Source organism: Coregonus lavaretus (assembly GCF_964263955.1).
Source record: "Coregonus lavaretus genome assembly, chromosome: 27".
Taxonomy (NCBI): Eukaryota; Metazoa; Chordata; class Actinopteri; order Salmoniformes; family Salmonidae; genus Coregonus; species Coregonus lavaretus.
Genome location: NC_140014.1, coordinates 12,707,213 through 12,723,164, shown reverse-complemented (window position 1 = coordinate 12,723,164; position 15,952 = coordinate 12,707,213). Strand labels below are relative to the sequence as shown.

Sequence of the window (15,952 nt, the reverse complement as noted above, 5' to 3'; positions counted from 1 at the left end):
ACCAAAACAAATGATCTATTGATTCTGTCTCTTCGCAGCAAAATCTGCAGAGCTGGGAAGATTGTATCCCCCATATAAATAACATTCTATTGGTACCAAGAATTTTGTATAATAATTTACATTGAAAAATTCTAAGTTTTGAATCCGGCATCGTTTTGCGTATCAGTTCATAAACACTATGCCATGGAATCGGTACATCAAAAATCTCTTCCCAACTATTTTGCAATCTATATGGGACCGCTGTAAATCCTTTGGTCCTTAAATGAAACTTGTATACTTTTTTATTTTATCACAATTTTCTTTAACCAATTATGTTCTTTAATGCAGGGCCGACAGACAAGTTCCTTACTTTTTCCCCCTTCTACTTTCTTCTAACATTTTTGCGGTAATCCTGCAATTATTTGGTTGTAATTTTGGGTAGAGCAGACATTTCCATATGTTTTTGTTAGCTGCATGTGCGACAACTCCACCAGTCCTACCTATGATATAATTTACTAAGATTATACCTTTTTAAACACTTTTTTTTTTCATAAAATACTGGCTTTTTAGCAATTAGTATATTTGAGTTTAACCACAATATTTGTTGCATTATTTGTTCTGTCATTTCTGGAGGATTAAATTGAAATTGCAACCAACTTTCTATGGCTTGTTTTAGAAATAGTGATATTTGGGAGATTATTTCCTTTTCAAATAACTGAAAGTGAGAGGTTGTAATCTGAATAAAGGGAAAATGGCCATTGTTGAACATGGGGTGAGACAATCTTACTAATTTGCGAGAGAACCAGTTCGGATTTAAGTATAGTTTTTATATGACTGAAGCTTTTAGTGATAGGTTTAATGCTTTAATATTTAATCATCTCTGTCCTCCGAATTCATATTAATTATATAAATAGGCCCGTTTAATTTTGTCTGGCTTGCCCTTCCAAATAAAAAGGAATATTTTTTTCTCATATAATTTAAAAAACTGTTCGCTAGGCGTAGGCAAGACCATAAGCAAATAGGTCAACTGGGATGATACTAAAGAGTTAATCAGGGTGATTTTTCCACAAATAGACAGGTATTTACCTTTCCATGGTATGAAGATCTATTTTTGCTAACTTTCTATTAAAATTTATTGGAGTGAGAATGTATTTCATTTGGGATATGTATTCCGAGTATATCCACATCACCATCAGACTATTTTATTGGTAAACTACATAATATAGTACATTTATCATAATTTGGTTGTAATCCAGAGAAGTTAGAAAATGTATCTAGATCCTCTATGAGGCTGTGGAGGGATTCAAGTTGTGGATTTAAAAGAAAACATGAATCATCAGCGTACAATGACACCTTTGTTTTTAAGCCCTGGATTTCTAATCCCTTGATATTATTGTTGGATCTGCTTTTAATAGCTAACATTTTGATGGCCATAATAAATAGATATGCCTATAGTGGACAACCTTGTTTTACTCCTCTGACAGTTTAAAACTTTGAGAAATAGCCATTATTTACTATTTTACACCTAGGGTTACTATACATGATTTTAACCCATTTTATAAGAGATTCTCCAATTGAAATGCTCCAGGCATTTATATATAAACTCCAGTTGTACTTTATCAAATATCAAAACGAGTCCTATATCGACATAACCTGAAAGGCTGCTCAGCAAGGAAGAAGGCACTGCTCCAAAACCGCCATAAAAAAGCCAGACTACAGTTTGCAACTGCACATGGGGACAAAGATTGTACTTTTTGGAGAAATTTAATATTGTCTGATGAAACAAAAACAGAACTGTTTGGCCATAATGACCATCGTTATGTTTGGAGGAAAAAGGGGGTTGCTTTCAAGCCGAAGAACACCATCCCAACCGTGAAGCACGGGGGTAGCAGCATCATGCTGTGGGGGTGCTTTGCTGCAGGAGGGGCTGGTGCACTTCACAAAATAGATGGCATCATGAGGAAGGAAATTATGTGCAACATCTCAAGACATCAGTCAGGAAGTTAAAGCTTGGTCGCAAATGGGTCTTCCAAATGGACAATGACCCCAAGCATACTTCCAAAGTTGTGGCAAAATGGCTTAAGGACAACAAAGTCAAGGTATTGTGGCCATCACAAAGCCCTGACCTCAATCCTATAGAAAATGTGTGGGCAGAACTGAAAAAGCGTGTGCGAGCAAGGAGGCCTACAAACCTGACTCAGTTACACCAGCTCTGTCAGTAGGAATGGGCCAAAATTCACCCAACGTACTGTGGGAAGCTTGTGGAAGGCTACCTGAAACGTTTGACCGAAGTTAAACAATTTTAAAGGCAATGCTACCAAATACTAATTGAGTGTATGTAAACTTCTGACCCACTGGGAATGTGATGAAAGAAATAAAAGCTGAAATAAATTATTCTCTCTACTATTATTCTGACATTTCACATTCTTAAAATAAAGTGGTGATCCCAACTGACCTAAGACAGGGAATTTTTACTAGGATTAAATGTCAAGAATTGTGAAAAACTGAGTTTAAACATATTTGGCTAAGGTTTATGTAAACTTCCGACGTCAACTGTATATGCATGAATGTAAATATTTCAGATTTATTTCTCACAGTTTCTGTCCACATCTTGCATGCAGCAGCTCTCACAACTTTTTCTCCAGCAGAGAATGCAGAGAGAATGCGGAGGCTAGCAGAGATTTTATTATGCCCAAGCTCTGAAGCACCGTCTTTCAGACCAGCTCAGCCGAATGCCCGGGCTCCAACTGATGCCAGCCTCAATTATCATGCTGATAACGCTCTTATACTGATATGCCATGAAGGAAATTACTGGCTTGAGGAATGAACAATAATAATAATAATAATAATGATGGATATATAATATTTTATAATTTATAGAACTACCAGGCTACTACCAAATGTCAAGGAGTTTGTTTGAGCCGCTGTCTGATGTTATCTCTGTATTAAATTTGACCATATTGACTCAAATAATTTATAGTTTCCCTTTTCAAGGGAAATTAAAATGTAAAAGATCTCAAAGTTTGTGAAACTAAATGATTGACTGGTTTGATTGGAGGTTTAACCATTGTCCCACAGATGGACCTAGTGCCCAGGGCCCACCCACCTCCAGCCCCCTCCACCACAGGGCCCATCCACCTCCACCCCCCACAACCTCCACACAGGGGGTGCCACACGCAGGGCCCGGGTGTGCCCCAGAGTCTTCTGTCCTTGCCCACGGACCCCCGTAGGTAGGACCAGACACATTCCGCAGAAGCAGAACCTATCCAACCTGCCCATCTCAACCCAGCCTGCCCCAGCCCCTACCCCTGACTTTGTAGATTCACTTTTTTATTTGGAAATACTTTAATTACTTTTTTCCTGCAATCTTTCAGTGGTATGGGATGGAGAGAGAGATGACTGACTGACTGACAAACCTGGTCTCACAGCATTTCATATTATTCTATGCGTAAATCCGAGATTTAGTATGATATGTTACATTTCGTATGGTATGCATTCGTTTGTGGATGTCCATCATCCATTTCGAATGATATGTTACGAATTGCAATTCGTACGATATGTTACAAATTGCAATTCGTACAACATGTTACAAATTTGCAAAACGTATGAGATGTATGATGGCGTCGGAGGGGATAGCTGCCGTTTTATGGACTCTTAACCAACCGTGCTATTTTGTGTGTTTTTTTACATTGTTTGTAACTTATTTTGTACATAATGTTGATGCTACCGTCTCTTATGACTGAAAAGACATCAGAACAGCGATTACTCACCTTGAACTGGACAAATAATTTTTATTTTATGAGTCGGATGAGAGAGATTTGCTCCAGACACCCGACAGGGCCCTCATCCCCGTCATTCACAGTAGAAAGAAAAGGAGATATCGCGGAAGGAGATCGGGGTGCTTGGTAAGGAGCCGGCGACGAGTGGCTAATCTGCCTTTGCCATCGATCCTATTGGCCAATTTACAATCGCTTGATAATAAAATGGACGAATTACAGGCACGAATATCCTACCAACGGGACATTAAAAACTGTAATATCTTATGTTTCACCGAGTCTTGGCTGAACGATGACATGAATAACATACAGCTGGTGGGTTACACACTGTATCGGCAGGATAGAACAGCAGCTATCGGCAGGATCGAACAGCAGCCTCTGCTAAGACAAGTTGTGGCGGTCTATGTATATTTGTAAACAACAGCTGGTGCACGATATCTAAATCAAGTCAATAAAAAAGTGGTCAGATGAAGCAGATGCTAAGCTACAGGACTGTTTTGCTAGCACAGACTGGAATATGTTCCGGGATTCTTCCGATGGCATTGAGGAGTACACCACATAAGTCACTGGCTTCATCAATAAATGCATCGATGACGTCGTCCCCACAGTGACTGTACGTACATATCCCAACCAGAAGCCATGGATTACAGGCAACATCCGCACTGAGCTATAGGGTAGAGCTGCCGCTTTCAAGGAGCGGTTCTCTAACCCGGAAGCTTATAAGAAATCCCGCTATGCCCTCCAACGAACCATCAAACAGGCAAAGCGTCAATACAGGACTAAGATCGAATCATACTACACCGGCTCCGATGCTCGTCGATGTGGCAGGGCTTGCAAACTATTACAGACTACAAAGGGAAGCACAGCCGCGAGCTGCCCAGTGACACAAGCCTACCAAAGGAGCTAAATTACTTCTATGCTCGCTTCGAGGCAAGTAACACTGAAACATGCATGAGAGCATCAGCTGTTCCGGATGACTGTGTGATCACGCTCTCCGTAGCCGATGTGAGTAAGACCTTTAAACAGGTCAACATTCACAATGCTGCAGGGACAGACGGATTACCAGGATTTGTACTCTGAGCTTGGGCTGACCAACTGGCAAGTGTCTTCACTGACATTTTCAACCTCCCCCTGTCTGAGGCTGTAATACCAACATGTTTCAAGCAGACCACCATAGTCCTTGTGCCCAAGAACACTAAGGTAACCTGCCTAAATGACTACCGACCCGTAGCACTCACGTCTGTAGCCATGAAGTGCTTTGAAAGGCTGGTCATGGCTCACATCAACACCATTATCCCAGAAACCATAGACCCACTCCAATTTACATATCGCCCCAACAGATCCACAGATGATGCAATCTCTATTGCGCTCCACACTGCCCTTTCACACCTGGACAAAAGGAACACCTATGTGAGAATGCTATTCATTGACTACGCTCAGCGTTCAACACCATAGTGCCCTCAAAGCTCATCACTAAGCTAAGGACCCTGGGACTAAACACCTCCCTCTGCAACTGGATCCTGGACTTCCTGACGGGCCGCCCCCAGGTGGTAAGGGTAGGTAACAACACATCCGCCACGCTGATCCTCAACACGGGTGCCCCTCAGGGGTGCGTGCTCAGTCCCCTCCTGTACTCCCTGTTCACTCATGACTGCATGGCCAGGCACGACTCCAACATCATCATTAAGTTTGCCGATGACACAACAGTGGTAAGCCTGATCACCGACAACGACGAGACATCCTATAGGGAGGAGGTCAGAGACCTGGCCGTGTGGTGCCAGGACAACAACCTCTCCCTCAACGTGGTCAAGACAAAGGAGATGATTGTGGACTACAGGAAAAAGAAGAGGACCGAGCATAACCCCATTCTTATCGACGGGGCTGTAGTGGAGCAGGTTGAGAGCTTCAAGTTCCTTGGTGTCCACATCACCAACAAACTAACATGGTCCAAGCACACCAGGACTGTCGTGAAGAAGGCACGACAAACCCTAAGGAGACTGAAAAGATTTGGCATGGGTCCTCAGATCCTCAAAAGGTTATACAGCTGCACCATCGAGAGCATCCTGACTGGTTGCATCACTGACTGGTTGCATCACTGCCTGGTACGGCAACTGCTCGGCCTCCGACCGCAAGGCACTACAGAGGGTAGTGCGTACGGCCCAGTACATCACTGCGGCCAAGCTTCCTGCCATCCAGGACCTCTATACCAGGCGGTGTCAGAGGAAGGCCCTAAAAATTGTCAAGGACTCCAGCCACCCTAGTCATAGACTGTTCTCTCTGTTACTGGAGCGCCAAGTCTAGGTCCAAGAGCCTTCTACATTTTACATTTACATTTTAGTCATTTAGCAGACGCTCTTATCCAGAGCGACTTACAGTTAGTGCGTGCATACATTTTCATACTGGCTCCCCGTGGGAAACGAACCCACAGCCCTGGCGTTGCAAGCGCCATACTCTACCAACTGAGCTACAGGGGACAGCTTCTACCCCCAAGCCATAAGATTCCTGAACATCTAATCAAATGGCTACCCAGACTATTTGCATTGCCCCCCCACCCTTCTTTTACGCTGCTGCTACTCTCTGTTTATTATCTATGCATAGTCACTTTAATAACTCTACCTACCTATGTACATATTACCCCATATTACATTGATTAACCGGTGCCCCCGCATATTGACTCGGTACCGGTACCCCCTGCATATAGCCTCACTATTGTTATTTTTACTGCTGCTCTTTAATTATTTGTTACTTTTATTTTGTATTATTTTATATTGTATTTTTTAGTGATTTTTTGGGGGTATTCTTTCTTAAAACTGCATTGTAAGGTTGTACCTGTTGTATTCGGCATATGTGACAAATAACATTTGATTTGATTGTCACACCAGCCTTTGCTTTGGCTCCCCCTCTTGTCTCTTCATTATTACACACACCTTGTTCCAATCCCCACTCTATCACTGTATACAGTCGTGGTCAAAAGTTTTGAGAATGACACAAATACTAATTTTCACAAAGTCTGCTGCCTCAGTTTTGATGATGGCAATTTACATATACTCCAGAATGTCATGAAGAGTGATCAGATGAATTGCAATTAATTGCAAAGTCCCTCTTTGCCATGAAAATGAACTTAATCCCAAAAAAACATTTCCACTGCATTTCAGCCCTGCCACAAAAGGACCAGCTGCCATCATGTCAGTGATTCTCTTGTTAACACAGGTGAGAGTGTTGACGAGGACAATGCTGGAGATCACTCTGTCATGCTGATTGAGTTAGAATAACAGACTGGAAGCTTTAAAAGGAGGGTGGTGCTTGAAATCATTGTTCTTCCTCTGTTAACCATGGTTACCTGCAAGGAAACACGTGCCGTCATCATTGCTTTGCACAAAAAGGGCTTCACAGGCAAGGATATTGCTGCTAGTAAGATTGCACCTAAATCAACCATTAATCGGATCATCAAGAACTTCAAGGAGAGAGGTTCAATTGTTGTGAAGAAGGCATCAGGGCGCCCAAGAAAGTCCAGCAAGCGCCAGGACTGTCTACTAAAGTTGATTCAGCTGCGGGATCGGGGCACCACCAGTGCAGAGCTTGCTCAGGAATGGCAGCAGGCAGGTGTGAGTGCATCTGCACGCACAGTGAAGCGAAGACTTTTGGAGGATGGCCTGGTGTCAAGAAGGGCAGCAAAGAAGCCACTTCTCTCCAGGAAAAACATCAGGGACATATATTCTGCAAAAGGTACAGGGATTGGACTGCTGAGGACTGGGGTAAAGTCATTTTCTCTGATGAATCCCCTTTCCAATTATTTGGGGCATCCGGAAAACACCTTGTCCGGAGAAGAAAAGGTGAGCGCTACCATCAGTCCTGTGTCATGCCAACAGTAAAGCATCCTGAGACCATTCATGTGTGGGGTTGCTTCTCAGCCAAGGGAGAGGGCTCACTCAAAATTGTGCCTAAGAACACAGCCATGAATAAAGAATGGTAACAACACATCCTCAGAGAGCAACTTCTCCCAACCATCCAAGAACAGTTTGGTTACGAACAATGCCTTTTCCAGCATGATGGAGCACCTTGCCATAAGGCAAAAGTGATAACTAAGTGGCTCGGGGAACAAAACATCAACATTTTGGGTCCATGGCCAAGAAACTCCCCAGACCTTAATCCCATTGAGACTTGTGGTCGATCCTCAAGAGGCGGGTGCACAAACAAAAACCCACAAACTCCAAGCATTGATTATGCAAGAATGGGCTGCCATCAGTCAGGATGTGGCCCAGAAGTGAATTGACAGCATGCCAGGGCAGATTGCAGAGGTCTTGAAAAAGAAGGGTCAACACTGCAAATATTGACTCTTTGAATAAATGTAATGTAATTGTCAATAAAAGCCTTTGACACTTATAGAATGCTTGTAATTATACTTCAGTATACCATAGTAACATCTGACAAAAATATCTCATAACACTGAAGCAGCGAACTTTGTGAAGAGCAATACTTGTGTCATTCTCAAAACTTTTGACCACGACTGTATATACTCCCTCTACCGTTTTGTCTTTGTATATGTTGCTTGTTTTCCTGAGAGGAATCTCTCCTACTATTTGCTGAGTACATTATATTTTGCACTGTGGGTTTCGTCCCGCTTTAAGCTATGGTGCTTTAATAAATTCAGTAGTTCTAAACCTGCGACTGCCTTCTGCCTACTCCTCTCTACACCTGTGACAACTATTTCCAATTTGTTGTTGCAACTGTTAGCTAGGTAGCTAACGCTAACGTTAGCTTGTGGGCTAATGTTAGCTAGGCTAGGGGTTAAGGTTAGGAGTTAGGTTAAAGGGTTAAGGTTAGGGTTAGCTAAAAGGGTTACAGTTAGGGTTAGCTAACATGCAAAGTTGATCAAAAGTAGTAAGTAGTTGCTAATTAGCTAAAATTGTCCATGATGAGATTTGAACACTCAACCTTTTATAATATAATATTTAGCAGACGCTTTTATCCAAAGCGAATTACAGTCATGCGTGCATACATTTTTTATTTTATTTTTTGTGTATGGGTGGTCCCGGGGATCGAACCCACTACCTTGGCGTTACAAGCGCCGTGCTCTACCAGCTGAGCTACAGAGGACCACCCATTTGTTTGCAAGACATTAGCGTTATACATCCACCCTGACCAACCACTCTCCTTTTAAGTTTTGCCTTAAGTAACCTTCTGTCTTATGTAACCATTCCAAACCTAACAGATCATACTAATTTGAGTGTCCAGGATTTACATTTACTATGTTATGACTAGTCAATGACACCAGGCTGGACTGATTGACTGTGTTGGCTGTACCCGGTGTGGTCAAATCTGCAGCGCTCTACTAATGTGCCGGAGCTGACAGGGAGCTCTAACTATCAGAACACATGGGGAGGTGGGAGAACCAGAAAGACTTCCTCCAACACCAACCTGCCTGAGCCTACTGTATGATTTCACCCTGTTATGCTGAACTTGCGTGACGACTGAAACGGAATTTTCCCCTTGCTCTATGTTCGCTATCTTCATTGCTGAGAAGAAACTCATGTCCGTGGGCGTGGCGTAGCGTTTGTCCGGAGCAAGGAGTTTGGGTAGCCAGGCAAACGCTGAACACCTCGGAGAATAGATTAGAGTAAAACACCTCACACTTTACACTGACTGGGGCTCTACTGGGGGATGAGGTGAGGACAGGGATCTGACATTGGTTTTGTCAACTTGTGGTCATAAATGGTAGAGTGGACTGGATGTCTTTCAAATCAGTCATGCCATGTTTAAATGAAACTAATTTGACACAGCTCAAAACTCCTTCCGTGTATTTGCATAAGAATCAACCCTATTGAGTCTTGCTCCCGTCCGCGGGTCATGGTGAATCTCCAAAGGCTCGCCATTCGTGCGTAATTGGCGACGTTTAGTTTGGCCACACTGGCCGTCAATGGATGCAGTGCTGTAGATTCTGAGACCTGAATCTAAGTAAATACATTCCCAAATCAAACACTGATCGGAAGCCCCGTGGTGAGGATGTGTTACCATAACAAAGGACTGGGCTAGTGGCGAGGCTCTAATGATATAGGAAATTGGTGTCACAACCACATCTGTAATGATCTCAACTTGACTGTGTTTTTGTTTATTCACACTGGCTCGCTCTCCCTCAATAGACAAACCCATAGACAACAGATGAACCAATGAAGTGACAATGTGTAAAGGATTTGTGGAAGAAAAATACATGTATTAATATACTTTGAAAATGTGCAATTAATTCATATTATGCCTTTATCTTGTTTTGTCATGTGAGGAGTAGGCCTATAAATGCATGCATGGGCAATATAAATTAGGCTACGTATTTACATTTAAGTGCTCAAAAAACAAGTGATCGGCTAATATACCCGTTGTCTCAAATATTCACACCAACAAGAGATCTCCTTTTTAGCCTATAATAATTGAAGTTTGAAGAAAAAAAGTACTGTGCGTCACCGAGTCGCACTCGCATCTCTCGGTGTCTCTGTATTGAGGGATAGAGCACCCATTCCTCATTCTCAAACAGATACATTGTCCATTGTACATCTGCACTTCTCCACTATCATGTTGGGAAACTCGGCCACTTCTATCTCCGTGTAGTCTCCTTTTTTCACCAGGTACATTATAGGTAGCGGCGCGTTCTCCGTGGCCGCGCACCGCCGTTCTCCGTAGCCATAATGACGCTTTGGCTGCTTGCACCCTCCTGTGCATCGGAAGGCCTGGTAGCCCGCAGGTTCGATTACCCAGTATTGGGTCCAAGTTAGCTCCCGGAAGTTGATGAAGTGGTCTTCTCTGCAGCACATGCCGTTCGGCTTGCTGGACTGGCAGTCACCGCGGGAACTGGACGGAGAGAAATGGTCAGTCAGGTTATTACGCGCTCTGCCCAGGAATGGCTTGGAGGTTATTCCGGAGAAAGTACAACATTTGACACACCTATAGAGTATTCTCAAAAAATCTATAAGCAAATGTCATACTGTGACATAGCAGCCAGGTCCTTGTGTGTGTGTAGCCTAGATGCTTAAAATGTGTCCACTGTCCAACCAAGGTTCTAAACATTGCCATTAGCCTAACTATTAAATGTCACCTACCCATATTCCTCCAGGTTCAAGGTGTAGAGAAGAAGCTCAGGCTTTCCCGTGGTCTGGTCAGAGGGGTCCTGCGCGGTAAAGCGCACACTCTTGGCCATCTCGGCTGCGTAGCTTCCTGGTCTCTCGCCCTCGACCCGCAGCTCCAGGCGCAGTGGCACCTCGCGACGTCCCTTCGACCAGTAGTGTACCGCCTGCGTCACATCAAAACCCTTCCACCCAGTCTCGTAGATTGGCACCAACCTATTGAAAAAGGACATCCATACAAATTAATCACAATAGTACTTTAATTAACTAGCATGCCAATTAATTAGTATTAGGCTAATTAAAAGTAAGCTGTTGAATGATGTGCAGTAACGGTACTGACCTTGAGTCTACCAGTGAGGAGCGGTTGGCGCCGTTCTCTAGAACCTCCACCCAGTAGATGCTGACCCGGGCGTTGTTGTCCGGCTTTTGGCTCTTCATCGCGGCCAGGGGCAGTTTATGAGGGGCGTTCTGGTAGAGTCTGAGCTCCGCCATGGTCACCTCGCTGTTGGCCGGGACCCTGGCCTCCATGTCGAAAACCAACCGCTCTCTGGTGGCGTCAGAGTAAAGAATCTCCCCAGATATATCTGTTATGTAGAATATAACAGGACACTGTCAGCATGTGGACAATTGGACATCAGTGCGTAATTTGGAATCCAAACAGAACCAAACTGAGAATTACGCATTGGTGTTAACAATAGTATTGCTAAACATCATGGAAAATAAAATAGAAAATGAGTCAGTCTTTGAAACTGTCATATTCCCAGTCTTAGAAACTGTCATAGTTGCCATTGTTGTTTACCTGCGTTTCCGGATATCCTCCTGAGGATACCTGCTAGGCTGGGCAGAGAGCGGCGTCTCCTTTCGTGGTGCAGCTTCAGCAGGGACAGGTACTTGTTTCTGATGTGGCCAGGAACGACCAGGTTCTCCAAGTCCCTTTTATGGATCCTTGGGAGTTCCTTCTGTCCAAGCCTCTGAAGCATAGCCTCTTTCAGGTTCTCCTGATTGAAGCCATGCGTCAGAGAAAGTATCGCACAGGCGCACAGCAGCCAAATTGGGAAATATGCCATTTCTGAAAGAGATGAGAGTAAAATCCTGTAGCGTTGTTACGATGGAGGAGGACAAGGACTGACCACCTTTATATATAGTAGCCCCGCTGTGACATCCCGACGGACACTTCACGTGTCCAAAGGGGTGGTGACCAACATCAAAGACAGTGGATGCGCGGGAGACGCTACAAAGTAACGCCCCATTTAAGGACTAATAGCCTCTGCCTGATACCTGGTCTCAACCCCCACCTCCACTCACTCACCTATCACACCCATCACCACCACATCGACCAGTAAAGATGACCCTCGTACATGAAAGGAAAACACACATTTCGTTTTTAATGTCCCCATTTTCATCTGAAACATGGGTGGATTAGACGCCAATAGATTAGCAGATAGAGGTGCCTTATAAAGGTAATTCATGACGTGATAATCTCTCTCTAATGGACATCTAAGCGGTATCACCCTCAGTGTCATTCAGTCCAAACGTCTTTGATAGGCTTCCAGTAGGCTATGTCAATTCTTGAATTATTTAATTAAAAATCTAAACAGTTTGAGCCTAAACTTTGCATTATTTATCAAATAAAGCTACTGAGTGGCGCAGTGGTCTAAGGCACTGCATCGCAGTGCTAACTGTGCCACTAGATCCTGGTTCGAATCCAGGCTCTGTTGCAGCCGGCCGCGACCGTTGAGACTCATGGGCGGCGCACAATTGGCCCAGCGTCGTCCAGGGTAGGGGAGGGAATGGCCGGCAGGGATGTAGCTCAGTTGATAGAGCATGGCGTTTGCAACGCCAAGGTTGTGGGTTCGATTCCCACGGGGGGCCAGTATAAAAAAATATGTATTCACTAACTGTAAGTCGCTCTGGATAAGAGCGTCTGCTAAATGACTTAAATGTAAAGCTATGTCTGGGATGATGATCTAGTTTTCATTATCTAATATTGTTCTAATTGGAGCACTAGTCTTGTTTGATCTAAAGGCATAAATTGACGGACATCACTGACAGACAGACAGATATTTTCCTCTCACTCATTAACAACTGTCTCCTCAACCCCTCTGTAACTTTAGAAGGGCACCCCATGGCCAGATTATCGTATTAGTGTAATTAAGTTTGTCAAGAATGTGTATAACATTATTAGTGTGGTGTGGAGGTATGTCTATCCTTCTCTGCCTGAGTCTATGGTGGTCCCCCTGTGTGTGTGTGTGTGTGTGTGTATAGTGTGTGTGTGTTTGTCAGGTCAAACAGACTGGTGTGTATTGGGAGCAGAGCTCCCACAGGGGACAGATGAGTAATCCAGTGTGTGCTCTGCTCTGGGATGTGGATTGTAAAGGGCTCTTCACATGGACCTGATTATGTGTTTCTATTGCAGGAGCTGGCTGGGTCTTTTTCTGTCACATACACACACAAACACTATAGTGGCTGAGGCAACTGGTTCCTCTGCTCCTCCATAGGGTCCCAGTCTGGGGTGTGTATTGGAGCTGGGGTGTGGCAGGTGGTCTTGGGATGACAGACAGTGTGCCTGCAGACAGCATATACACAGACAACACACACACACACACACACACACACACACACACACACACACAGGAATGGCTGGTCAGGCAGAGGACAGACACATACACAAACACAAAAAGTGATGCCAGATCAACAGTAGTCAGACAGCTAAACAGATGTGCTCCCTGTGCTGTGTGTGTTAATCATCATGTTATTAGCGGTGTCTGTTTGGCAGAGCGGGCCTGCTGGGTGGGTGGGCAGGGGTGTTGTCCCCATTTTAACAGATGTAGTAGACAGACTACACTAAACCAACACATTCAACAAATGAGATTAAAGATTCAGACAAATTAATGTCTTATTTTTCAGTTGTTTCCTGATGAGGGGGAGTAGTAGCCTGGTCCCAGATCTGTTTGTGCTCTTGCCAACTCCATTGCTGTCATTGTCAAGCCAAACATTTTTTAATTCACCACATCAGAGTTGGGAATAGAGCAGCAAAAATGACATTTGTGCAAAACTTCAAATATGAATTGGTTGCCTATTTAATTGTAACAAATAAAAGTAGCCCTACAAAGTTAGAGACACATTTGTCGCCCATTGTGCCAAGACAAAATGCCCGTATTTTTGCTCTGGTTATGCCTAACCTAAATGTAAAATGTGGCGGTATTTCTAACTTTATTAGATAGTGCCGTTTGTAAGGGGTGACGCCAGAGCTGTCATGCCCATAAGGGGCACAGGGGCACGTGCCCCATCACATTTGTCCTATTTTTTATTGTATTTTTCTCTGTAATACCACTAGTCACTTTTATGACGTTGGCTTTAGCTAGCACAAATAGGTTCCCAATCTCCCAACATCATAACTACACTAATAGTGAAAAGGTTGGACACACCTACTCATTCAAGGGTTTTTCTTTATTTTGACTATGTTTTACATTGTAGAATAATAGTGAAGACATCAAAACTATGAAATAACACATATGGAATCATGTAGTAACCAAAACAGTGTTAAACAAATCAAAATATATTTAATATTTGAGATTCTTCAAAAAGCCACCCTTTGCCTTGATGACAGCTTTGCACACTCTTGGCATTCTCTCAACCAGCTTCACCTGGAATGCTTTTCCAACCGTCTTGAAGGAGTTCCCACATATGCTGAGCACTTGTTGGATGCTTTTCCTTCACTCTGCGGTCCGACTCATCCCAAAACATCTCAATTGGGTTGAGGTCGGGGATTGTGGAGGCCAGGTCATCTGATGCAGCGCTCCATCACTCTCCTTCTTGGTAAAATAGCCCTTACACAGCTTGGAGGTGTGTTGGGTCATTGTCCTGTTGAGAAACAAATGATAGTCTCACTAAGCCCAAACCAGATGGGATGGCGTATCGCTACAGAAGGCTGTGGTAGCAATGCTGGTTAAGTGTGCCTTGAATTCTAAATAAATCACAGACAGTGTCACCAGCAAAGCACCGCCACACCATAACACCTCCTCCTCCATGCTTTACGGTGGGAAAAACACATGTGGAGATCATCCGTTTACCCACACCGCGTCTCACAAAGACGCAGCGGTTGGAACCAAAAATCTCAAATTTGGACAAATCTCCACCGGTCTAATGTCCATTGCTCGTGTTTCTTGGCCCAAGCAAGTCTCTTCTTCTTATTGGTGTCCTTTAGTAGTGGTTTCTTTGCAGCAATTTGACCATGAATGCCTGATTCACACAGTCTCCTCTGAACAGTTGATGTTGAGATGTGTCTGTTACTTGAACTCTGTGAAGCATTTATTTGGGCTTGTCACGACTTCCGCGGAGGCTGCCTCCCCTCCTTGTTCGGGCAGGCTTCGTCTCATCATAGCGCTTGATGGTTTTTGCCACTGCACTTGAAGAAACTTTCAAAGTTCTTGAAATGTTCCGTATTGACTGACCTTCATGCCTTAAAGTAATGATGGACTATCGTTTCTCTTAACTTATTTGAGCTGTTCTTGCCATAATATGGACTTGGTCTTTTACCAAATAGGGCTATCTTCTATATACCACCCCCACCTTGTCACAACACAACTGATTGGCTCAAACGCATTAAGAAGGAAATAAATTCCACAAATTAACTTTTATGATGGCACACCTGTTAATTGAAACTGGTTGAGAGAATGCCAAGAGTGTGCAAAGCTGTCATCAAGGCAAAGGGTGGCCATTTGAAGATTCTCAAATATAAAATATATTTTGATTTGTTTAACACTTTTTTGGTTATTGCCTGAGCTACATGGTAGAGCATGGCCCTTGCAACGCCAGGGTTGTGGGTTCGATTCCCACGGGGGGCCAGTATGAAAAATGTATGCACTCACTAAAACTGTAAGTCGCTCTGGATAAGAGCGTCTGCTAAATGACTAAAATGTAAATGTAAAATTACATGATTCCATATGTGTTATTTCATAGTTTTGATGTCTTCACTATTATTCTACAATGTAAAAAAAATTTAAAATATAGATCAACCCTGGAGTGAGTAGGTGTGTCCAAACTTTTGACTGGTACTGTAGCTACCAAGAAGCCATTTCAGGC

At 43.6% G+C, this 15,952-nt stretch overlaps 1 protein-coding gene across 1 annotated transcript; it reads right to left on the bottom strand.

Moving 5' to 3' along the window:
* Positions 1-10,273: 10,273 nt before the first annotated feature.
* On the bottom strand, positions 10,274-11,934 carry LOC311102725 (left-right determination factor 2-like; the record flags this gene model as incomplete). The annotated part of the gene is made up of 4 exons (XM_084144100.1): positions 10,274-10,595; positions 10,844-11,083; positions 11,208-11,451; positions 11,667-11,934. The coding sequence occupies 4 exons, from the start codon at positions 11,932-11,934 to the stop codon at positions 10,274-10,276; spliced, it is 1,074 nt and encodes a 357-aa protein (XP_084000226.1).
* Between the last annotated feature and the right edge of the window lie 4,018 nt (positions 11,935-15,952).